At 40.8% G+C, this 27500-nt stretch overlaps 1 protein-coding gene across 1 annotated transcript in view; it reads left to right on the top strand.

The window, feature by feature from the left end:
• Positions 1–1026: 1026 nt before the first annotated feature.
• Positions 1027–27500, top strand: part of LOC116359932 (RNA binding protein fox-1 homolog 1-like) — a 136568-nt gene continuing 110094 nt past the window's right edge. The window contains exon 1 of the mRNA XM_031814021.1: positions 1027–1674. Within this exon, the coding sequence (XP_031669881.1) occupies positions 1540–1674 (135 nt within the window). The 5' untranslated portion in view covers positions 1027–1539. The remainder of the gene's footprint in view (positions 1675–27500) is intronic.

Genomic DNA, 27500 nt, shown 5'->3' on the forward strand with positions numbered 1-27500 from the left:
AAGAGAGAGAATGAAGAGAGAATGAGAGCAGAGAGGGAGATAAGAGAGAGGAAGCAAAAATGGGAGATAAGAGAGAGGAGAGAGGAAGAGAGAGAAAGAGAGTGAAAGAGAGAGAGAAAGAGAGTGAAAGAGAGAGAGAGAAGGAGGAGGAGAGAGAGAGAGAGAGAAAGAGAGAGACAAGAGAGAGGGAGTGTGTTGTTGTTTGTTCTCCAATCAGTGTAATTGATCCATGAGAAGCTTTCAGATAATTGATGCATTTCTTTCAGATGTTGTTTTGCCTTCCTGTGAGTCAGTGGCTTTTACATTCTCCTTCTTTTGTTTTGCAGAAGAACATTCATGAGCTTTATGGGTTCACTTTTATTTCATTTTGGCTGTGTCACTGGGTACAATAACAAACAAGCAAACTATTTGAGGAAATACAAGCTCAGATGATATTCGATTTTAACTAACTTAGTTTTTAGTAAATTGTTTTCCCTAATGAATGAATTAGTGTCTAATTGACATTAGGTTACACTTTATCGTTTAAACCTTTGTTCATGATGTGTAACAATCCAAATAGTAGATGTTAACAATAATGAGTTAAATCCCATTGCTGCGTCTTATATACCGTCTCTGTTGAGAAAGAAACACGGTGAGTCACCGTCACTTCTCCTGGTCCTCCTCTGCATCCTTCTCCTCTCCGTGACACACACACACACACACACACACACACACACACACACACACACACACACACACACACACACACACACTGTGGCTATGGCTGAGTCCCTTAATAATAGTGAAAGTATGTAAGGGAGGTTGGGTTGGTGTTTTGGCAGGGGTAGGAGTCGGTCGTTGGATGATGGCCCGGGAAGAACCGGGTAACGGGAAAAGACAGTCAGCATATAACAGAGCCCGGTGGCAGAGAAGTTCATCTGACTGAGAGAGAGAGAGAGAGAGAGAGAGAGGAGAGAGAGAGAGAGAGCGAAGGAGAGAGAGAGAGAGAGAGAGAGGGAGAGAGAGAGAGAGCGAAGGAGAGAGAGAGAGAGAGAGAGAGAGAGCGAAGGAGAGAGAGCGAAGGAGAGAGAGAGGGAGAGAGAGAGAGAGAGAGAGCGTGTAACATTTACAGTGGGAACGACATGCACAAAGGCATTCTATTTCCTCCCTCCAGACACACAAACTCACATTCTCTCATAGCTCTGTAGCACGCGGGCTGCTTCGGCACGCCATCTCTTCACACACACACACACGCGCGCGCGCACTGCAGCCAGTGCGCACACACGGACACACACAAACTCTCTTCGTCGGCTTTCCTCTGCACGCGAAAGGCTGTCCCACTCAGCGCGCACTCGACGTGGCCGTTATTCTATTTCACAAGACACGGGACTGTCCGGGCTCTGAAAATAAATCCACACAACAACCCGGTGAACGTTAATAAACCTCGGCTGACATCGGTAAAGAAATAACGGGACCGGGCCCACGGCACTGCATTTCAGCACGCGGACAGAAACACAGAGACAGACAAACCGGGTTCAGGCATCGGGACTCACGCGCTGCATGCAAGCCCTGTACGCCGCCTCCGCGCACAGAATGCAGCATCCCCTGACGGGAGGAACGTGTGTGGCGATGCCCAACGTAGACATGTGTCCTCAACTGTCCTGCGCTGCTCTCACCTTTATGTACCTCCAGCAGGTGAGTGGCTGGGCTGCGTGTGTGATGTTGCTCCAGTTGAGAAAAATATCTCTAGATCGTGGGGGAAAATGGTGCTGCACTCTGCTATTTGTATATGACAAAATATGCTTGTGGCCTATATGCATGACTATATTACATCAGTCATGTTTTATATGAGGAAGTATGTCTATATTAGGTCAGTCATGTTTTATATGAGGAAGTATTCATGACTACATTACAATAGTTAGCCTATGTCTGAGTATAGGCCGAGGCTAAAACTAGATTCGATTTTCTTATGGTTTTGATACTATCTTGGTTATTGTTTCAATATGGTTTGACAGTATGTTGGTTATTGCCTGTAACACAGAGCAACATCTAATTCGGGTTTCTCTGTAAATAAAGATTAAATCAATTTTATGAAATGAAGTCCGAGATGAAATGTGGAGACTAGGACCATATAACTGGCTGTATTGTACCTGTTGACCTACCATCATGTTGACCTACCATCATGTTAGTATGTTGACCTACCATCATGTTGACCCTACCATCATGGTGACCTACCATCATGTTAGTATGTTGACCTACCATCATGGTGACCTACCATCATGTTAGTATGTTGAACTACCATCATGTGACCTACCATCATGTTAGTATCTTGAGCTACCATCATGTTGAGCTACCATCATGTTAGTATGTTGACCTACCATCATGTTGAGCTACCATCATGTTAGTATGTTGAGCTACCATCATGTTAGTATGTTGACCTACCATCATGTTAGTATGTTGACCTACCATCATGTTAGTATGTTGACCTACCATCATTTTGACCTACCATCATGTTAGTATGTTGACCTACCATCATGTTGACCTACCATCATGTTAGTATCTTGAGCTACCATCATGTTGGGCTACCATCATGTTAGTATGTTGACCTACCATCATGTTGAGCTACCATCATGTTAGTATGTTGAGCTACCATCATGTTAGTATGTTGACCTACCATCATGTTAGTATGTTGACCTACCATCATGTTAGTATGTTGACCTACCATCATTTTGACCTACCATCATGTTAGTATGTTGACCTACCATCATGTTAGTATGTTGACCTACCATCATGTTAGTATGTTGACCTACCATCATGTTAGTATGTTCACCTACCATCATGTTAGTATGTTCACCTACCATCTTGTTGAGCTACCATCATGTTAGTATGTTGAGCTACCATCATGTTAGTATATTGACCTACCATCATGTTGACATACCATCATGTTGACCTACCATCTTGTTGAGCTACCATCATGTTGAGCTACCATCATGTTAACCTACCATCTTGTTGAGCTACCATCATGTTAGTATGTTGAGCTACCATCATGTTAGTATGTTGAGCTACCATCATGTTAACCTACCATCTTGTTGAGCTACGTCATGTTGACCTACCATCATGTTGAACTACCATCTTGTTGAGCTACCATCATGTTAGTATGTTGACCTACCATCATGGTAACCTACCATCATGTTGACCTACCATCATGTTAGTATGTTGACCCTACCATCATGTTAGTATGTTGACCTACCATCATGTTAGTATGTTGACCTACCATCATGTTAGTATGTTGACCTACCATCATGTTGACCTACCATCATGTTAGTATGTTAACCTACCATCTTGTTGAGCTACCATCATGTTAGTATGTTGAGCTACCATCATGTTAGTATGTTGAGCTACCATCATGTTAACCTACCATCTTGTTGAGCTACCGTCATGTTGACCTACCATCATGTTGAACTACCATCTTGTTGAGCTACCATCATGTTAGTATGTTGACCTACCATCATGGTAACCTACCATCATGTTAGTATGTTGACCTACCATCATGTTAGTATGTTGACCTACCATCATGTTAGTATGTTGACCTACCATCATGTTAACCTACCATCTTGTTGAGCTACCATCATGTTAGTATGTTGAGCTACCATCATGTTAGTATGTTGAGCTACCATCATGTTAACCTACCATCTTGTTGAGCTACCGTCATGTTGACCTACCATCATGTTGAACTACCATCTTGTTGAGCTACCATCATGTTAGTATGTTGACCTACCATCATGGTAACCTACCATCATGTTGACCTACCATCATGTTAGTATGTTGACCTACCATCATGTTAGTATGTTAACCTACCATCATGTTAGTATGTTGACCTACCATCATGTTAGTATGTTGACCTACCATCATGTTGACCTACCATCATGTTAGTATGTTGACCTACCATCATGTTAATATGTTGACCTACCATCATGTTGATCTACCATCATGTTAGTATATTGAGCTACCATCATGTTAATATGTTGACCTACCATCATGTTAATATGTTGACCTACCATTATGTTGACCTACCATCATGTTAGTATGTTGACCTACCATCATGTTAATATGTTGACCTACCATCATGTTAATATGTTGACCTACCATTATGTTGACCTACCATCATGTTAGTATGTTAACCTACCATTATGTTGACCTACCATCATGTTAGTATGTTGACCTACCATCATGTTAATATGTTGACCTACCATCATGTTAATATGTTGACCTACCATCATGTTAGTATGTTGACCTACCATCATGTTAGTATGTTGACCTACCATCATGTTAGTATGTTGACCTACCATCATGTTAGTATGTTGACCTACCATCATGTTAGTATGTTGACCTACCGTCATGTTAGTATGTTGACCTACCATCATGTTGAGCTACCATCATGTTAGTATGTTGACCTACCATCATGTTGACCCACCTTCATGTTAGTATCTTGAGCTACCATCATGTTAGTATGTTGACCTACCATCATGTTAGTATGTTGACCTACCATCATGTTGACCTACCATCATGTTAGTATGTTGACCTACCATCATGTTAGTATGTTGACCTACCATCATGTTAGTATGTTGACCTACCATCATGTTGACCTACCATCATGTTAGTATGTTGGCCTACCATCATGTTATTTGCTGTGTTCTGTAAACAATGTGTAGTCTTAACCATGACAACTAAGCATACACTCAGTGGCTTGTTTATCAGGGAAAACCATTTGGGTATAGGGTAGGACTGCCCCTTGCCTCCAGAACAGCCTGAATTCTTCGGGGCATTCTACAAGCTGTCGGAAACATTCCACAGTGATGTTGGTCCATGCTTGCTGCAGATGTGATGGTGGTACATTCATGCTACCAACAGGCCGTTCAATCTTATCCCAAAGACTCTCTATTGGGTTTGGTCAGCGACAATGTTCAGATATACTGTGGTGTTCAATCATTGATCAACTGGTATCTGGGGCGGCAGGAAGCCTAGTGGTTAGAGCATTTGGCCAGTAACCGGAAGGAAGCCTAGTGGTTAGAGCATTGGGCCAGTAACCGGAAGGAAGCCTAGTGGTTAGAGCATTGGGCCAGTAACCGGAAGGAAGCCTAGTGGTTAGAGCATTGGGCCAGTAACCGGAAGGAAGCCTAGTGGTTAGAGCATTGGGCCAGTAACCGGAAGGAAGGCTAGTGGTTAGAGCATTGGGCCAGTAACCAGAAGGTTTCTGGATCAAATCCCTGAGCTGACAAGGTCAAAGTCTGTCATTCTGAGCAAGGCAGTTAACCCACTGTTCCCCGGGTCACAGAAGACGTGGAAGTGGATTAAGGCAGCCCCCCCCCCGCACCTCTCTGATTCAGAAGGGTTGGGTTTAATGCGAAAGACACATTTCAGTTGAATATATTCAGGACTGACTAGGTATCCCCCCACCACCCCCTTTTATCAAGGGACCTACCGTGGGCCAGGAAAACATTCCCCACACCATTACACCACCACCACCAGCCTGTACTGTTGACACCAGGCAGGATGTGGTGATGGACTCACGCTGCTTACGCCAAATCCTGACTCTGCCGTCAGCATAACTTAACAGGAAGTGAGATTCGTAGGAACAGACACCCGGATTCGTCGGACCAGGATTCATCCACTCCTCAATTGTCCAGTGTTGGTGATCGCGTGCCCACTTCTTGTTTGTAGCTGATAGGAGTTGAACCCGGTGTGGTCGTCTGCTGCAATAGCCAATCCGTGACAAGGACCGACGAGTTGTCCGTTCTGAGATGCTGTTGTCCAGCTCCGTTATTTGCCGGCCCGCCTGTTAACTTCCACGATTCTTGCCGTTCTCCTTCATTAAGGAGCTGTTTTCGCCCAAAGGACAGCCTGCTGTTGTTGATACATTTGACATTATATAGAATAATCTACTCCATCTCTCTCTCTCTTTCTCTCTCTATCCCTCTTTCGCTCTCCATCTCTCTCTTTCTCTCTCTATCCCTCTTTCGCTCTCCATCTCTCTCTCTCCTTCCCTTTCTCTCTCTATCCCTCTCTCTCTCTCTCTCTCCATCTCTCTCTCTCTCTTTCTTTCTCTCTCAATCCCTCTTTCGCTCTCCATCTCTCTCTTTCTCTCTCTATCCCTCTCTCTCTCTCTCCATCTCTCTCTCTCTCCATCTCTCTCTCTCTCCTTCCCTTTCTCTCTCTCAGCTGACTCAACCATAAACCTCTAGTGACATTCCAAACCTTTGCCTCAGCCGATACAAATGACATTATGCCACCAGTTAATTGCTTTTGTATCTGGTGGAAAGAACTACATCCATTCTTTAACCCAGTGGTATTGTCTCTAGATAGAACAACATCCATTCTTTAACCCAGTGGTATTGTCTCTAGATAGAACTACATCCATTCTTTAACCCAGTGGTATTGTCTCTAGATAGAACTACATCCATTCTTTAACCCAGTGGTATTGTCTCTAGACAGAACTACATCCATTCTTTAACCCAGTGGTATTGTCTCTAGATAGAACTACATCCATTCTTTAACCCAGTGGTGTTGTCTCTAGATAGAACTACATCCATTCTTTAACCCTGTGGTATTGTCTCAAGATAGAACTACATCCATTCTTTAACCCAGTGGTATTGTCTCTAGATAGAACTACATCCATTCTTTAACCCAGTGGTATTGTCTCTAGATAGAACTACATCCATTCTTTAACCCAGTGGTATTGTCTCTAGATAGAACTACATCCATTCTTTAACCCAGTGGTATTGTCTCTAGATAGAACTACATCCATTCTTTAACCCAGTGGTATTGTCTCTAGATAGAACTACATCCATTCTTTAACCCAGTGGTATTGTCTCTAGGCAGAACTACATCCATTCTTTAACCCAGTGGTATTGTCTCTAGATAGAACTACATCCATTCTTTAACACAGTGGTATTGTCTCTAGATAGAACTACATCCATTCTTTGACCCAGTGGTATTGTCTCTAGCCAGAACTACATCCATTCTTTAAGCCAGTGGTATTGTCTCTAGATAGAACTACATCCATTCTTTAACCCAGTGGTATTGTCTCTAGATAGAACTACATCCATTCTTTAACCCTGCGGTATTGTCTCTAGATAGAACTACATCCATTCTTTCACCCTGTGGTATTGTCTCTGGATAGAACTACATCCATTCTTTAACCCTGTGGTATTGTCTCTAGATAGAACTACATCCATTCTTTAAAGCTGTGGTATTGTCTCTAGGCAGAACTACATCCATTCTTTAACCCTGTGGTATTGTCTCTAGATAGAACTACATCCATTCTTTAACCCAGTGGTATTGTCTCTAGATAGAACTACATCCATTCTTTAACCTTGTGGTATTGTCTCTAGATAGAACTACATCCATTCTTTAACCCAGTGGTATTGTCTCTAGATAGAACTACATCCATTCTTTAACCCAGTGGTATTGTCTCTAGACAGAACTACATCCATTCTTTAACCCAGTGGTATTGTCTCTAGATAGAACTACATCCATTCTTTAACCCAGTGGTATTGTCTCTAGATAGAACTACATCCATTCTTTAACCCTGTGGTATTGTCTCTAGATAGAACTACATCCATTCTTTAACCCAGTGGTATTGTCTCTAGATAGAACTACATCCATTCTTTAACCCAGTGGTATTGTCTCTAGATAGAACTACATCCATTCTTTAACCCAGTGGTATTGTCTCTAGATAGAACTACATCCATTCTTTAACCCTGTGGTATTGTCTCTAGATAGAACTACATCCATTCTTTAACCCAGTGGTATTGTCTCTAGGCAGAACTACATCCATTCTTTAACCCTGTGGTATTGTCTCTAGACAGAACTACATCCATTCTTTAACCCAGTGGTATTGTCTCTAGATAGAACTACATCCATTCTTTAACCCTGTGGTATTGTCTCTAGATAGAACTACATCCATTCTTTAACCCAGTGGTATTGTCTCTAGATAGAACTACATCCATTCTTTAACCCAGTGGTATTGTCTCTAGGCAGAACTACATCCATTCTTTAACCCTGTGGTATTGTCTCTAGACAGAACTACATCCATTATTAACCCTGTGGTGTTGTCTCTAGACAGAACTACATCCATTCTTTAACCCTGTGGTATTGTCTCTAGATAGAACTACATCCATTCTTTAACCCTGTGGTATTGTCTCTAGATAGAACTACATCCATTCTTTAACCCAGTGGTATTGTCTCTAGATAGAACTACATCCATTCTTTAACCCAGTGGTATTGTCTCTAGATAGAACTACATCCATTCTTTAACCCAGTGGTATTGTCTCTAGATAGAACTACATCCATTCTTTAACCCAGTGGTATTGTCTCTAGATAGAACTACATCCATTCTTTAACCCAGTGGTATTGTCTCTAGACAGAACTACATCCATTCTTTAACCCAGTGGTATTGTCTCTAGATAGAACTACATCCATTCTTTAACCCAGTGGTATTGTCTCTAGACAGAACTACATCCATTCTTTCACCCTGTGGTATTGTCTCTAGATAGAACTACATCCATTCTTTAACCCAGTGGTATTGTCTCTAGATAGAACTACATCCATTCTTTAACCCAGTGGTATTGTCTCTAGGCAGAACTACATCCATTCTTTAACCCTGTGGTATTGTCTCTAGACAGAACTACATCCATTATTTAACCCTGTGGTGTTGTCTCTAGACAGAACTACATCCATTCTTTAACCCTGTGGTATTGTCTCTAGATAGAACTACATCCATTCTTTAACCCTGTGGTATTGTCTCTAGATAGAACTACATCCATTCTTTAACCCAGTGGTATTGTCTCTAGATAGAACTACATCCATTCTTTAACCCAGTGGTATTGTCTCTAGATAGAACTACATCCATTCTTTAACCCAGTGGTATTGTCTCTAGATAGAACTACATCCATTCTTTAACCCAGTGGTATTGTCTCTAGATAGAACTACATCCATTCTTTAACCCAGTGGTATTGTCTCTAGACAGAACTACATCCATTCTTTAACCCAGTGGTATTGTCTCTAGATAGAACTACATCCATTCTTTAACCCAGTGGTATTGTCTCTAGATAGAACTACATCCATTCTTTAACCCTGTGGTATTGTCTCTAGATAGAACTACATCCATTCTTTAACCCAGTGGTATTGTCTCTAGATAGAACTACATCCATTCTTTAACCCAGTGGTATTGTCTCTAGATAGAACTACATCCATTCTTTAACCCAGTGGTATTGTCTCTAGATAGAACTACATCCATTCTTTAACCCAGTGGTATTGTCTCTAGATAGAACTACATCCATTCTTTAACCCAGTGGTATTGTCTCTAGGCAGAACTACATCCATTCTTTAACACTGTGGTATTGTCTCTAGACAGAACTACATCCATTATTTAACCCAGTGGTATTGTCTCTAGACAGAACTACATCCATTCTTTAACCCTGTGGTATTGTCTCTAGATAGAACTACATCCATTCTTTAACCCAGTGGTATTGTCTCTAGATAGAACTACATCCATTCTTTAACCCAGTGGTATTGTCTCTAGATAGAACTACATCCATTCTTTAACCCAGTGGTATTGTCTCTAGATAGAACTACATCCATTCTTTAACCCAGTGGTATTGTCTCTAGGCAGAACTACATCCATTCTTTAACCCTGTGGTATTGTCTCTAGACAGAACTACATCCATTATTTAACCAAGTGGTATTGTCTCTAGACAGAACTACATCCATTCTTTAACCCTGTGGTATTGTCTCTAGATAGAACTACATCCATTCTTTAACCCAGTGGTATTGTCTCTAGATAGAACTACATCCATTCTTTAACCCTGTGGTATTGTCTCTAGATAGAACTACATCCATTCTTTAACCCAGTGGTATTGTCTCTAGATAGAACTACATCCATTCTTTAACCCAGTGGTATTGTCTCTAGATAGAACTACATCCATTCTTTAACCCAGTGGTATTGTCTCTAGATAGAACTACATCCATTCTTTAACCCAGTGGTATTGTCTCTAGACAGAACTACATCCATTCTTTAACCCAGTGGTATTGTCTCTAGATAGAACTACATCCATTCTTTAACCCAGTGGTATTGTCTCTAGATAGAACTACATCCATTCTTTAACCCAGTGGTATTGTCTCTAGGCAGAACTACATCCATTCTTTAACCCTGTGGTATTGTCTCTAGACAGAACTACATCCATTATTTAACCCTGTGGTGTTGTCTCTAGACAGAACTACATCCATTCTTTAACCCAGTGGTATTGTCTCTAGATAGAACTACATCCATTCTTTAACCCTGTGGTATTGTCTCTAGATAGAACTACATCCATTCTTTAACCCAGTGGTATTGTCTCTAGATAGAACTACATCCATTCTTTAACCCAGTGGTATTGTCTCTAGACAGAACTACATCCATTCTTTAACCCAGTGGTATTGTCTCTAGATAGAACTACATCCATTCTTTAACCCAGTGGTATTGTCTCTAGATAGAACTACATCCATTCTTTAACCCTGTGGTATTGTCTCTAGATAGAACTACATCCATTCTTTAACCCAGTGGTATTGTCTCTAGATAGAACTACATCCATTCTTTAACCCAGTGGTATTGTCTCTAGATAGAACTACATCCATTCTTTAACCCAGTGGTATTGTCTCTAGATAGAACTACATCCATTCTTTAACCCAGTGGTATTGTCTCTAGATAGAACTACATCCATTCTTTAACCCAGTGGTATTGTCTCTAGATAGAACTACATCCATTCTTTAACCCTGTGGTATTGTCTCTAGATAGAACTACATCCATTCTTTAACCCAGTGGTATTGTCTCTAGATAGAACTACATCCATTCTTTAACCCAGTGGTATTGTCTCTAGATAGAACTACATCCATTCTTTAACCCAGTGGTATTGTCTCTAGATAGAACTACATCCATTCTTTAACCCAGTGGTATTGTCTCTAGATAGAACTACATCCATTCTTTAACCCAGTGGTATTGTCTCTAGGCAGAACTACATCCATTCTTTAACCCTGTGGTATTGTCTCTAGACAGAACTACATCCATTATTTAACCCAGTGGTATTGTCTCTAGACAGAACTACATCCATTCTTTAACCCTGTGGTATTGTCTCTAGATAGAACTACATCCATTCTTTAACCCAGTGGTATTGTCTCTAGATAGAACTACATCCATTCTTTAACCCAGTGGTATTGTCTCTAGATAGAACTACATCCATTCTTTAACCCAGTGGTATTGTCTCTAGATAGAACTACATCCATTCTTTAACCCAGTGGTATTGTCTCTAGGCAGAACTACATCCATTCTTTAACCCTGTGGTATTGTCTCTAGACAGAACTACATCCATTATTTAACCAAGTGGTATTGTCTCTAGACAGAACTACATCCATTCTTTAACCCTGTGGTATTGTCTCTAGATAGAACTACATCCATTCTTTAACCCAGTGGTATTGTCCTCTAGATAGAACTACATCCATTCTTTAACCCTGTGGTATTGTCTCTAGATAGAACTACATCCATTCTTTAACCCAGTGGTATTGTCTCTAGATAGAACTACATCCATTATTTAACCCAGTGGTATTGTCTCTAGATAGAACTACATCCATTCTTTAACCCAGTGGTATTGTCTCTAGATAGAACTACATCCATTCTTTAACCCAGTGGTATTGTCTCTAGACAGAACTACATCCATTCTTTAACCCAGTGGTATTGTCTCTAGATAGAACTACATCCATTCTTTAACCCAGTGGTATTGTCTCTAGATAGAACTACATCCATTCTTTAACCCTGTGGTATTGTCTCTAGATAGAACTACATCCATTCTTTAACCCAGTGGTATTGTCTCTAGATAGAACTACATCCATTCTTTAACCCAGTGGTATTGTCTCTAGATAGAACTACATCCATTCTTTAACCCAGTGGTATTGTCTCTAGATAGAACTACATCCATTCTTTAACCCAGTGGTATTGTCTCTAGGCAGAACTACATCCATTCTTTAACCCTGTGGTATTGTCTCTAGACAGAACTACATCCATTATTTAACCCAGTGGTATTGTCTCTAGACAGAACTACATCCATTCTTTAACCCTGTGGTATTGTCTCTAGATAGAACTACATCCATTCTTTAACCCAGTGGTATTGTCTCTAGATAGAACTACATCCATTCTTTAACCCAGTGGTATTGTCTCTAGATAGAACTACATCCATTCTTTAACCCAGTGGTATTGTCTCTAGATAGAACTACATCCATTCTTTAACCCAGTGGTATTGTCTCTAGACAGAACTACATCCATTCTTTAACCCAGTGGTATTGTCTCTAGATAGAACTACATCCATTCTTTAACCCAGTGGTATTGTCTCTAGATAGAACAACATCCATTCTTTAACCCAGAGGTATTGTCTCTAGATAGAACAACATCCATTCTTTAACCCAGTGGTATTGTCTCTAGACAGAACTACATCCATTCTTTAACCCAGTGGTATTGTCTCTAGATAGAACTACATCCATTCTTTAACCCAGTGGTATTGTCTCTAGACAGAACTACATCCATTCTTTAACCCAGTGGTATTGTCTCTAGATAGAACTACATCCATTCTTTAACCCAGTGGTATTGTCTCTAGACAGAACTACATCCATTCTTTAACCCAGTGGTATTGTCTCTAGATAGAACTACATCCATTCTTTAACCCAGTGGTATTGTCTCTAGATAGAACTACATCCATTCTTTAACCCAGTGGTATTGTCTCTAGATAGAACTACATCCATTCTTTAACCCTGTGGTATTGTCTCTAGATAGAACTACATCCATTCTTTAACCCAGTGGTATTGTCTCTAGATAGAACTACATCCATTCTTTAACCCAGTGGTATTGTCTCTAGATAGAACTACATCCATTCTTTAACCCTGTGGTATTGTCTCTAGATAGAACTACATCCATTCTTTAACCCAGTGGTATTGTCTCTAGATAGAACTACATCCATTCTTTAACCCAGTGGTATTGTCTCTAGATAGAACTACATCCATTCTTTAACCCTGTGGTATTGTCTCTAGATAGAACTACATCCATTCTTTAACCCAGTGGTATTGTCTCTAGATAGAACTACATCCATTCTTTAACCCAGTGGTATTGTCTCTAGATAGAACTACATCCATTCTTTAACCCAGTGGTATTGTCTCTAGATAGAACTACATCCATTCTTTAACCCTGTGGTATTGTCTCTAGATAGAACTACATCCATTCTTTAACCCAGTGGTATTGTCTCTAGATAGAACTACATCCATTACAGGTAAGAATAACAACCCAGTGGTATTGTCTCTAGATAGAACTACATCCATTCTTTAACCCAGTGGTATTGTCTCTAGATAGAACTACATCCATTCTTTAACCCAGTGGTATTGTCTCTAGATAGAACTACATCCATTCTTTAACCCAGTGGTATTGTCTCTAGATAGAACTACATCCATTCTTTAACCCAGTGGTATTGTCTCTAGATAGAACTAACATCCATTCTTTAACCCATGGTATTGTCTCTAGATAGAACACATCCATTCTTTAACCCAGTGGTATTGTCTCTAGACAGAACTACATCCATTCTTTAACCCAGTGGTATTGTCTCTAGATAGAACTACATCCATTCTTTAACCCTGTGGTATTGTCTCTAGATAGAACTACATCCATTCTTTAACCCAGTGGTATTGTCTCTAGATAGAACTACATCCATTCTTTAACCCAGTGGTATTGTCTCTAGACATAACTACATCCATTCTTTAACCCTGTGGTATTGTCTCTAGATAGAACTACATCCATTCTTTAACCAGTGGTATTGTCTCTAGATAGAACTACATCCATTCTTTAACCCATGGGTATTGTCTCTAGATAGAACTACATCCATTCTTTAACCCAGTGGTATTGTCTCTAGATAGAACTACATCCATTCTTTAACCCAGTGGTATTGTCTCTAGGCAGAACTACATCCATTCTTTAACCCTGTGGTATTGTCTCTAGACAGAACTACATCCATTCTTTAACCCAGTGGTATTGTCTCTAGACAGAACTACATCCATTCTTTAACCCTGTGGTATTGTCTCTAGATAGAACTACATCCATTCTTTAACCCAGTGGTATTGTCTCTAGATAGAACTACATCCATTCTTTAACCCTGTGGTATTGTCTCTAGATAGAACTACATCCATTCTTTAACCCAGTGGTATTGTCTCTAGATAGAACTACATCCATTCTTTAACCCAGTGGTATTGTCTCTAGATAGAACTACATCCATTCTTTAACCCAGTGGTATTGTCTCTAGATAGAACTACATCCATTCTTTAACCCAGTGGTATTGTCTCTAGATAGAACTACATCCATTCTTTAACCCAGTGGTATTGTCTCTAGACAGAACTACATCCATTCTTTAACCCAGTGGTATTGTCTCTAGATAGAACTACATCCATTCTTTAACCCAGTGGTATTGTCTCTAGATAGAACTACATCCATTCTTTAACCCTGTGGTATTGTCTCTAGATAGAACTACATCCATTCTTTAACCCAGTGGTATTGTCTCTAGATAGAACTACATCCATTCTTTAACCCAGTGTATTGTCTCTAGATAGAACTACATCCATTCTTAACCCAGTGGGTATTGTCTCTAGGCAGAACTTCATCCATTCTTAACCCTGTGGTATTGTCTCTAGACAGAACTACATCCATTATTTAACCCAGTGGTATTGTCTCTAGATAGAACTACATCCATTCTTTAACCCAGTGGTATTGTCTCTAGATAGAACTACATCCATTCTTTAACCCAGTGGTATTGTCTCTAGATAGAACTACATCCATTCTTTAACCCAGTGGTATTGTCTCTAGATAGAACTACATCCATTCTTTAACCCAGTGGTATTGTCTCTAGATAGAACTACATCCATTCTTTAACCCAGTGGTATTGTCTCTAGATAGAACTACATCCATTCTTTAACCCAGTGGTATTGTCTCTAGGCAGAACTACATCCATTCTTTAACCCTGTGGTATTGTCTCTAGACAGAACTACATCCATTATTTAACCCAGTGGTATTGTCTCTAGACATAACTACATCCATTCTTTAACCCTGTGGTATTGTCTCTAGATAGAACTACATCCATTCTTTAACCCAGTGGTATTGTCTCTAGATAGAACTACATCCATTCTTTAACCCAGTGGTATTGTCTCTAGATAGAACTACATCCATTCTTTAACCCAGTGGTATTGTCTCTAGATAGAACTACATCCATTCTTTAACCCTGTGGTATTGTCTCTAGATAGAACAACATCCATTCTTTAACCCAGAGGTATTGTCTCTAGATAGAACTACATCCATTCTTTAACCCAGTGGTATTGTCTCTAGATAGAACTACATCCATTCTTTAACCCAGTGGTATTGTCTCTAGATAGAACTACATCCATTCTTTAACCCAGTGGTATTGTCTCTAGACAGAACTACATCCATTCTTTAACCCAGTGGTATTGTCTCTAGATAGAACTACATCCATTCTTTAACCCAGTGGTATTGTCTCTAGATAGAACTACATCCATTCTTTAACCCTGTGGTATTGTCTCTAGATAGAACTACATCCATTCTTTAACCCAGTGGTATTGTCTCTAGATAGAACTACATCCATTCTTTAACCCAGTGGTATTGTCTCTAGATAGAACTACATCCATTCTTTAACCCAGTGGTATTGTCTCTAGATAGAACTACATCCATTCTTTAACCCAGTGGTATTGTCTCTAGGCAGAACTACATCCATTCTTTAACCCTGTGGTATTGTCTCTAGACAGAACTACATCCATTATTTAACCCAGTGGTATTGTCTCTAGACAGAACTACATCCATTCTTTAACCCTGTGGTATTGTCTCTAGATAGAACTACATCCATTCTTTAACCCAGTGGTATTGTCTCTAGATAGAACTACATCCATTCTTTAACCCAGTGGTATTGTCTCTAGATAGAACTACATCCATTCTTTAACCCAGTGGTATTGTCTCTAGATAGAACTACATCCATTCTTTAACCCAGTGGTATTGTCTCTAGACAGAACTACATCCATTCTTTAACCCAGTGGTATTGTCTCTAGATAGAACTACATCCATTCTTTAACCCAGTGGTATTGTCTCTAGATAGAACAACATCCATTCTTTAACCCAGAGGTATTGTCTCTAGATAGAACAACATCCATTCTTTAACCCAGTGGTATTGTCTCTAGACAGAACTACATCCATTCTTTAACCCAGTGGTATTGTCTCTAGATAGAACTACATCCATTCTTTAACCCAGTGGTATTGTCTCTAGACAGAACTACATCCATTCTTTAACCCAGTGGTATTGTCTCTAGATAGAACTACATCCATTCTTTAACCCAGTGGTATTGTCTCTAGACAGAACTACATCCATTCTTTAACCCAGTGGTATTGTCTCTAGATAGAACTACATCCATTCTTTAACCCAGTGGTATTGTCTCTAGATAGAACTACATCCATTCTTTAACCCAGTGGTATTGTCTCTAGATAGAACTACATCCATTCTTTAACCCTGTGGTATTGTCTCTAGATAGAACTACATCCATTCTTTAACCCAGTGGTATTGTCTCTAGATAGAACTACATCCATTCTTTAACCCAGTGGTATTGTCTCTAGATAGAACTACATCCATTCTTTAACCCTGTGGTATTGTCTCTAGATAGAACTACATCCATTCTTTAACCCAGTGGTATTGTCTCTAGATAGAACTACATCCATTCTTTAACCCAGTGGTATTGTCTCTAGATAGAACTACATCCATTCTTTAACCCTGTGGTATTGTCTCTAGATAGAACTACATCCATTCTTTAACCCAGTGGTATTGTCTCTAGATAGAACTACATCCATTCTTTAACCCAGTGGTATTGTCTCTAGATAGAACTACATCCATTCTTTAACCCAGTGGTATTGTCTCTAGATAGAACTACATCCATTCTTTAACCCAGTGGTATTGTCTCTAGGCAGAACTACATCCATTCTTTAACCCTGTGGTATTGTCTCTAGACAGAACTACATCCATTATTTAACCCAGTGGTATTGTCTCTAGACAGAACTACATCCATTCTTTAACCCTGTGGTATTGTCTCTAGATAGAACTACATCCATTCTTTAACCCAGTGGTATTGTCTCTAGATAGAACTACATCCATTCTTTAACCCTGTGGTATTGTCTCTAGATAGAACTACATCCATTCTTTAACCCAGTGGTATTGTCTCTAGATAGAACTACATCCATTCTTTAACCCAGTGGTATTGTCTCTAGATAGAACTACATCCATTCTTTAACCCAGTGGTATTGTCTCTAGATAGAACTACATCCATTCTTTAACCCAGTGGTATTGTCTCTAGATAGAACTACATCCATTCTTTAACCCAGTGGTATTGTCTCTAGACAGAACTACATCCATTCTTTAACCCAGTGGTATTGTCTCTAGATAGAACTACATCCATTCTTTAACCCAGTGGTATTGTCTCTAGATAGAACTACATCCATTCTTTAACCCTGTGGTATTGTCTCTAGATAGAACTACATCCATTCTTTAACCCAGTGGTATTGTCTCTAGATAGAACTACATCCATTCTTTAACCCAGTGGTATTGTCTCTAGATAGAACTACATCCATTCTTTAACCCAGTGGTATTGTCTCTAGGCAGAACTTCATCCATTCTTTAACCCTGTGGTATTGTCTCTAGACAGAACTACATCCATTATTTAACCCAGTGGTATTGTCTCTAGACATAACTACATCCATTCTTTAACCCTGTGGTATTGTCTCTAGATAGAACTACATCCATTCTTTAACCCAGTGGTATTGTCTCTAGATAGAACTACATCCATTCTTTAACCCAGTGGTATTGTCTCTAGATAGAACTACATCCATTCTTTAACCCAGTGGTATTGTCTCTAGATAGAACTACATCCATTCTTTAACCCAGTGGTATTGTCTCTAGATAGAACTACATCCATTCTTTAACCCAGTGGTATTGTCTCTAGATAGAACTACATCCATTCTTTAACCCAGTGGTATTGTCTCTAGGCAGAACTACATCCATTCTTTAACCCTGTGGTATTGTCTCTAGACAGAACTACATCCATTATTTAACCCAGTGGTATTGTCTCTAGACATAACTACATCCATTCTTTAACCCTGTGGTATTGTCTCTAGATAGAACTACATCCATTCTTTAACCCAGTGGTATTGTCTCTAGATAGAACTACATCCATTCTTTAACCCAGTGGTATTGTCTCTAGATAGAACTACATCCATTCTTTAACCCAGTGGTATTGTCTCTAGATAGAACTACATCCATTCTTTAACCCTGTGGTATTGTCTCTAGATAGAACAACATCCATTCTTTAACCCAGAGGTATTGTCTCTAGATAGAACTACATCCATTCTTTAACCCAGTGGTATTGTCTCTAGATAGAACTACATCCATTCTTTAACCCAGTGGTATTGTCTCTAGATAGAACTACATCCATTCTTTAACCCAGTGGTATTGTCTCTAGATAGAACTACATCCATTCTTTAACCCAGTGGTATTGTCTCTAGATAGAACTACATCCATTCTTTAACCCTGTGGTATTGTCTCTAGATAGAACAACATCCATTCTTTAACCCAGAGGTATTGTCTCTAGATAGAACTACATCCATTCTTTAACCCAGTGGTATTGTCTCTAGATAGAACTACATCCATTCTTTAACCCAGTGGTATTGTCTCTAGATAGAACTACATCCATTCTTTAACCCAGTGGTATTGTCTCTAGATAGAACTACATCCATTCTTTAACCCAGTGGTATTGTCTCTAGATAGAACTACATCCATTCTTTAACCCAGTGGTATTGTCTCTAGATAGAACTACATCCATTCTTTAACCCAGTGGTATTGTCTCTAGATAGAACTACATCCATTCTTTAACCCAGTGGTATTGTCTCTAGATAGATCAAGATTAATACAAAGAGAGATCCATAGATACATTAATACAGAGAGAGATAAATAAATATATTGTTTTCATCATGAAAGGGAGGATGGAAGAGAAAACATGATAAAGGAGAAATCTTTGGTGAAATCAGAATCTATATATATCAGTATCTAAATGAATAGAGTTCCTCTGTTTGGCCCATTAACACACACACACACACACACACACACACACACACACACACACACACACACACACACACACACACACACACACACACACACACACACACACACACACACACACACACACACACACACACACACAATAGGACAGTATAGGACTGTATAGAACATAACAGAACAGAACAGTATAGAACAGAACAGTATAGAACAGAACAGTATAGAACAGAACAGTATAGAACAGAACAGTATAGAACAGAAGAGTATAGAACAGAAGAGTATAGAACAGAACAGTATAGAACAGAAGAGTATAGAACAGAACAGTATAGAACAGAAGAGTATAGAACAGAACAGTATAGAACAGAAGAGTATAGAACAGAAGAGTATAGAACAGAAGAGTATAGAACAGAACAGTATAGAACAGAACAGTATAGAACAGAAGAGTATAGAACAGAAGAGTATAGAACAGAAGAGTATAGAACAAAACACAATAAATAGGACAGAATAGAATATAGTAGAACAGAATAGAACAGATCAGAACACTATAGAACAGTATAGAACAGAATCAAATAGAACAGTATAGAGCATAATAGAACAGAACAGAACACTATAGAACAGTATAGAACATAATCAAATAGAACAGTATAGAACAGAAGAGTATAGAACAGAACAGAATAGAACAGAACAGAACACTATACAACAGTATAGAACAGAATCAAATAGAACAGTATAGAACATAATAGAATAGAACAGAATAGAACAAAACGTATCAGTATGGAACAGAATAGAATAGAGCAGAATATAATATAACAGTATAGAACAGAACATATTAGAACAGATTAGAAAATAACAATATAGAACAGTTTAGAACAGAATATAATAGAACAGAATACATCAGTAAGAAAGGTATGGTATAGAATAGAACAGTATAGAACAGAAGAGAAAGGTATGGTATAGAATAGAACAGTATAGAACAGTAGAGAACAGAATAGAAAATAGTATAATATAACAGAACACAATAGAATATAACAGTATAGAACAGAATAGAATAGAACAGTATTGAACTGAATAGAATAGAACCGTTTAGAACAGTATAGAACAGAATAGAATAGAACAGTTTAGAACAGTATAGAACAGAATAGAATAGAACAGTATAGAACTGAATAGAATAGAACAGTTTAGAACAGTATAGAACAGAATAGAATAGAACAGTTTAGAACAGTATAGAACAGAATAGAATAGAACAGTATAGAACTGAATAGAATAGAACAGTGTAGAACAGTATAGAACAGCAGAGAAAGGTATGGTATAGAATAGAACAGTATAGAACAGTAGCGAACAGAATAGAAAATAGTATAATATAACAGAACACAATAGAATATAACAGAATAGAATAGTATAGAACTGAATAGAATAGAACAGTATAGAACAGAATAGAATAGAACAGTGTAGAACAGTATAGAATAGAACAGTATAGAACTGAATAGAATAGAACAGTATAGAACAGAATAGAATAGAACAGTGTAGAACAGTATAGAATAGAACAGTATAGAACTGAATAGAATAGAACCGTGTAGAACAGTATAGAATAGAACAGTGTAGAACAGAATAGAATAGAACAGTGTAGAACAGTATAGAATAGAACAGTGTAGAACAGTATAGAATAGAACAGTGTAGAACTGAATATAATAGAACAGTGTAGAACAATATAGAATAGAACAGTGTAGAACAGTATAGAATAGAACAGTGTATAACTGAATAGAATAGAACAGTGTAGAACAGAACAGAATAGTTTGGGATTGTGTGATTAAAGTCACACAGAACATGTCATAGTTTGGGGATATTAAATGTGTCTACATATACTTGTCTCCTGAATACACACCCTCCATTTGTCTAATTAGTCTGAAGCAGAGGTTTCAGAGGAGATCATCTCTGTTCTCTTAAATGTGAGATCGTTTCAAAGCATTATTAAAAGACTGGAGACGTCAAATTACAAGGCAGTTCATGTATATCTACTATTTTCTCTATTTTTCTCTATTCTTCATCATCTGATGTTTAATTTACCTGGACATATCAGTGTGACATCACTCTAATATGGTTCTGGAACATGTTTAATTTACCTGGACATATCAGTGTGACATCACTCTAATATGGTTCTGGAACATGTTTAATTTACCTGGACATATCAGTGTGACATCACTCTAATGTCTCCATGTCCTCCATGTCTCATAGAGCAGGGAACAGAGCAGGGAACTGACACATATACCTTCCTCCATGTCTCACAGAGCAGGGAACTGACACATATAGGGGAGGTAATAACAGGTGATGAGTGAGTCCAGGTGAGTATAGGGGAGGTAATAACAGGTGATGAGTGAGTCCAGGTGAGTATAGGGGAGGTAATAACAGGTGATGAGTGAGTCCAGGTGAGTATAGGGGAGGTAATAACAGGTGATGAGTGAGTCCAGGTGAGTATAGGGGAGGTAATAACAGGTGATGAGTGAGTCCAGGTGAGTATAGGGGAGGTAATAACAGGTGATGAGTGAGTCCAGGTGAGTATAGGGGAGGTAATAACAGGTGATGAGTGAGTCCAGGTGAGTATAGGGGAGGTAATAACAGGTGATGAGTGAGTCCAGGTGAGTATAGGGGAGGTAATAACAGGTGATGAGTGAGTCCAGGTGAGTCCAATATCACTGACGCGCGTGACGAGGGAAAGCAGGTGTGTGTAATGGATGATAGGAGTGTGTAATGGATGATAGGAGTGCGTAATGGATGATAGGAGTGCGTAATGGATGATAGGAGTGCGTAATGGATGATAGGAGTGCGTAATGGACGATGGGAGTGCGTAATGGATGATAGAAGTGCGTAATGGATGATAGGAGTGCGTAATGCATGATAGGAGTGCGTAATGGATGATAGGAGTGCGTAATGGATGATAGGAGTGTGTAATGGATGATAGGAGTGCATAATGGATGATAGGAGTGTGTAATGGATGATAGGAGTGCGTAATGGATGATAGGAGTGTGTAATGCATGATAGGAGTGTGTAATGGATGATAGGAGTGCGTAATGCATGATAGGAGTGCGTGATGGATGATAGGAGTGCGTAATGGATGATAGGAGTGCGTAATGCATGATAGGAGTGTGTGATGGATGATAGGAGTGCGTAATGCATGATAGGAGTACGTGATGGATGATAGGAGTGCGTAATGGATGATAGGAGTGCGTAATGCATGATAGGAGTGTGTGATGGATGATAGGAGTGCATAATGGATGATAGGAGTGCGTAATGCATGATAGGAGTGCGTAATGGATGATAGGAGTGTGTAATGGATGATAGGAGTGCGTAATGCATGATAGGAGTGCGTAATGCATGATAGGAGTGTGTAATGGATGATAGGAGTGTGTGATGGATGATAGGAGTGCGTAATGCATGATAGGAGTGCGTGATGGATGATAGGAGTGCGTAATGCATGATAGGAGTGTGTGATGGATGATAGGAGTGCGTAATGGATGATAGGAGTGCGTGATGGATGATAGGAGTGCGTAATGCATGATAGGAGTGCGTAATGCATGATAGGAGTGCGTGATGGATGATAGGAGTGCGTAATGGATGATAGGAGTGTGTGATGGATGATAGGAGTGCGTAATGGATGATAGGAGCGCGTGATGCAGAGCAGCCTGGCGCCCTGAAGCGCCGGGGTGGAATGGGGGGGGAGCGGGAGCAGACGTGACAATGACTGTCATGTGTATTTAACAATTATCCTTAATTAAACTGTGACATAATTTCTCCCCCCCTCCCTCCCCTGATGACTCAGACAGCTAATTCAACTCAGCATCCAGAATGATGTTTTCCTATTAACTCCTTTATTTAAAGGTTGAGAGAGCTCCACGTTCATCTGCATTGACCCCTTTTTGCACCAATTTTTTTTGACATCACACACGCTGTTGTTACTGGCCAGCTAGGGATGTTCTTGTCCCATCGCGCACTAGCGACTCCTGTGGCGGGCCGGGCGCAGTGCACGCTGACACGGTCGCCAGGTGTACTGTGTTTCCTCCAACATATTGGTGCGACCGTGTTAAGTGGGCATTGTGTCAAGAATGGGGCGGCAGGGTAGCCTAGTGGTTAGAGCGTTGGACTAGTAACTGGAAGGTTGCAAGTTCAAATCCCCAAGCTGATAAAGTACAAATCTGTCGTTCTGCCCCTGAACAGGCAGTTAACCCACTGTTCCTAGGCCAGTTAACCCACTGTTCCTAGGCCAGTTAACCCACTGTTCCTAGGCCAGTTAACCCACTGTTCCTAGACCAGTTAACCCACTGTTCCTAGACCAGTTAACCCACTGTTCCTAGACCAGTTAACCCACTGTTCCTAGGCCAGTTAACCCACTGTTCCTAGGCCAGTTAACCCACTGTTCCTAGGCCAGTTAACCCACTGTTCCTAGGCCAGTTAACCCACTGTTCCTAGACCAGTTAACCCACTGTTCCTAGACCAGTTAACCCACTGTTCCTAGACCAGTTAACCCACTGTTCCTAGACCAGTTAACCCACTGTTCCTAGGCCAGTTAACCCACTGTTCCTAGACCAGTTAACCCACTGTTCCTAGGCCAGTTAACCCACTGTTCCTAGACCAGTTAACCCACTGTTCCTAGACCAGTTAACCCACTGTTCCTAGACCAGTTAACCCACTGTTCCTAGACCAGTTAACCCACTGTTCCTAGGCCAGTTAACCCACTGTTCCTAGGCCAGTTAACCCACTGTTCCTAGACCAGTTAACCCACTGTTCCTAGACCAGTTAACCCACTGTTCCTAGACCAGTTAACCCACTGTTCCTATACCAGTTAACCCACTGTTCCTAGACCAGTTAACCCACTGTTCCTAGACCAGTTAACCCACTGTTCCTAGACCAGTTAACCCACTGTTCCTAGACCAGTTAACCCACTGTTCCTAGACCAGTTAACCCACTGTTCCTAGACCAGTTAACCCACTGTTCCTAGACCAGTTCACCCACTGTTCCTAGACCAGTTAACCCACTGTTCCTAGACCAGTTAACCCACTGTTCCTAGACCAGTTAACCCACTGTTCCTAGACCAGTTAACCCACTGTTCCTAGACCAGTTAACCCACTGTTCCTAGACCAGTTAACCCACTGTTCCTAGACCAGTTAACCCACTGTTAAATAAAGGTTAAAAAAGAGGTGGTTTTGTACATGTAAATATATGTACAAAATATATGAATGTGTGATGGACACGATAAGCTGGTGTGAGTAATTAAGCAGGGAGCGTGTGACATTTGAAATGACTGCTAATGTATATTTAACAATTATCCTTAATTAAACTGTGACATCACCCCCCCCCTCACTCCCCTGATGAATCAGACAACTAATTCAAGTCAGCATCCAGAATGATGTTTTCCAATTAACTCCTTTGTTAAAAGGTTGAGAGAGCTCCACGTTCATCTGCATTGACCCCTTTTTTGACACTAACTTGTTTCAATCATCACACACGATGCTGCTACAGTTTACAGTTATTTCATTTCTAGTTATATGTACCCCTGCACATTGACTCAGTACTGGTACCCCTGCACATTGATTCAGTACTGGTACCCCTGCACATTGACTCAGTACTGGTACCCCTGCACATTGACTCAGTACTGGTACCCCTGCACATTGACTCAGTACTGGTACCCCTGCACATTGACTCAGTACTGGTACCCCTGCACATTGACTCAGTACTGGTACCCCTGCACATTGACTCAGTACTGGTACCCCTGCACATTGACTCAGTACTGGTACCCCTGCACATTGACTCAGTACTGGTACCCCTGCACATTGACTCAGTACTGGTACCCCTGCACATTGACTCAGTACTGGTACCCCTGCACATTGACTCAGTACTGGTTCCCCTGCACATTGACTCAGTACTGGTACCCCTGCACATTGACTCAGTACTGGTACCCCGTGTGTATAGCCAAGTTATCGTTACTCGTTGTGTATTTAATATTGGTTTTATTATTCTCTATTTCTGTCTCTCTGAATTGTTGGGACCAGTAACCATTTCACTGTTAGTCTACAACTGTTGCTTATGAATGTGGTAGTACACCTGGGGGGTGATAATGTGGTAGTACACCTGTGGTGTGTGTTTATGTGGGGTGATAATGTGGTAGTATACCTGTGGTGTGATAATGTGGTAGTACACCTGTGGTGTGTGTTTATGTGGGGTGATAATGTGGTAGTATACCTGTGGTGGTGTGTGTTTCTGTGGGGTGATAATGTGGTGGTGTGTGTTTCTGTGGGGTGATAATGTGGTGGTGTGTGTTTCTGTGGGGTGATAATATGGTGGTGTGTGTTTCTGTGGGGTGATAATATGGTGGTGTGTGTTTCTGTGGGGTGATAATGTGGTAGTATACCGGTGGTGGTGGTGGTGGTATGTGTTTCTGTGGGGTGATAATGTGGTGGTGTGTGTTTCTGTGGGGTGATAATATGGTGGTGTGTGTTTCTGTGGGGTGATAATATGGTGGTGTGTGTTTCTGTGGGGTGATAATGTGGCAGTATACCGGTGGTGGTGTGTGTTTCTGTGGGGTGATAATGTGATAGTATACCTGGGGTGCTGTCTGTTTCTGTGGGGTGATAATGTGGTGGTGTGTGTTTCTGTGTGGTGATAATGTGGTGGTGTGTGTTTCTGTGTGGTGATAATGTGGTGGTGTGTGTTTCTTTGGGATGATAATGTGGTGGTGCTGTCTGTTTCTGTGGAGTGATAATGTGGTAGTATACCTGTGGTGTGTGTTTCTGTGGGGTGATAATGTGGTAGTACACCAGTGGTGTGTGTTTCTGTGGGGTGATAATGTGGTGGTGCTGTCTGTTTCTGTGGTGTGATAATGTGGTGGTGCTGTCTGTTTCTGTGGTGTGATAATGTGGTGGTGGTGTGTGTTTAGCAGTTTTATTAGATATGCCTGAACGCACAGACGGTTGGTCTCTCTGGCAGGTTGGCCTCTCTAACAGGTTGGTCTCTCTGGCAGGTTGGTCTCTCTGGCAGGTTTGCCTCTCTAACAGGTTGGTCTCTCTGGCAGGTTGGTCTCTCTGGCAGGTTGGCCTCTCTAACAGGTTGGTCTCTCTGGCAGGTTGGCCTCTCTGGCAGATTGGTCTCTCTGGCAGGTTGGTCTCTCTGGCAGGTTGGCCTCTCTAACAGGTTGGCCTCTCTGGCAGGTTGGTCTCTCTAGCAGGTTGGTCTCTGACAGGTTGGTCTCTGTGACAGGTTGGACTCTCTGTTATTGATTTGAAATAAATAAATTTGATTTGATTTGATTTGACTCTCTGGCAGGTTGGCCTCTCTAACAGATTGGCCTCTCTGGCAGGTTGGTCTCTCTAGCAGGTTGGTCTCTGACAGGTTGGTCTCTGTGACAGGTTGGACTCTCTGGCAGGTTGGTCTCTCTGGCAGGTTGGTCTCTCTGACAGGTTGGTCTCTCTGACAGGTTGGACTCTCTGGCAGGTTGGTCTCTCTGACAGGTTGGACTCTCTGGCAGGTTGGTCTCTCTGGCAGGTTGGTCTCTCTGGCAGTTTGGCCTCTCTGGCAGATTGGTCTCTCTGGCAGATTGTGGAGGTGTACAGGGGGTGTTCCGAGTGTGATGGGGGACCAGAGTGTGTTCTGTCCTTATAGATCTGAGGTTATAGACTGTCAACACAGGACTGATATCTGGCGGGGGACCAGAGTGTGTGTGTGAAGTGTTTCTGTTTTCCTTCGCTGACATGGTGTGTATTCTACAGGGAAGGGATGTGGTACAACTGGTGATAAAGTGAGAATGTAGTCTGGTGTGTGTGTGTGTGGGGGGGGTGGGTGCGTGTTGGTGGATGTGTGTGTGTGTGTGTATGTGTGTGTGTGTGTGTGTGTGTGTGTGTGTGTGTGTGTGTGTGTGTGTGTGTGTGTGTGTGTGTGTGTGTGTGTGTGTGTGTGTGTGTGTGTGTGTGTTTGTGTGTGTGTTTGTGCATGTGGGTTCGTGTTTGATGTGTGGGTGCGTGTGTCCTACTGTGCTCTGCATGTGCCCATTTTGTCCCCCCCTCCCTCTCCATGGTGTAAGAACACAGAATCTCTACTCAGCCTACACGCATGACTGGAGATGGACGCATGATAGGAGATGGAGGGAGGGAGGGAGATCATTTGTGAGTGAGGGTTTCTCTAGAATGTGTATCTCTAGAATGTGTATCTCTAGATGGTGTAGTTCTAGAATGTGTATCTCTAGATGGTGTATCTCTAGATGGTGTAGTTCTAGAATGTGTATCTCTAGATGGTGTATCTCTAGATAGTGTAGTTCTAGAA

The sequence above is a fragment of the Oncorhynchus kisutch genome, unplaced genomic scaffold, assembly GCF_002021735.2.
Source record: "Oncorhynchus kisutch isolate 150728-3 unplaced genomic scaffold, Okis_V2 Okis06b-Okis10b_hom, whole genome shotgun sequence".
In the NCBI taxonomy this organism is placed as follows: Eukaryota; Metazoa; Chordata; class Actinopteri; order Salmoniformes; family Salmonidae; genus Oncorhynchus; species Oncorhynchus kisutch.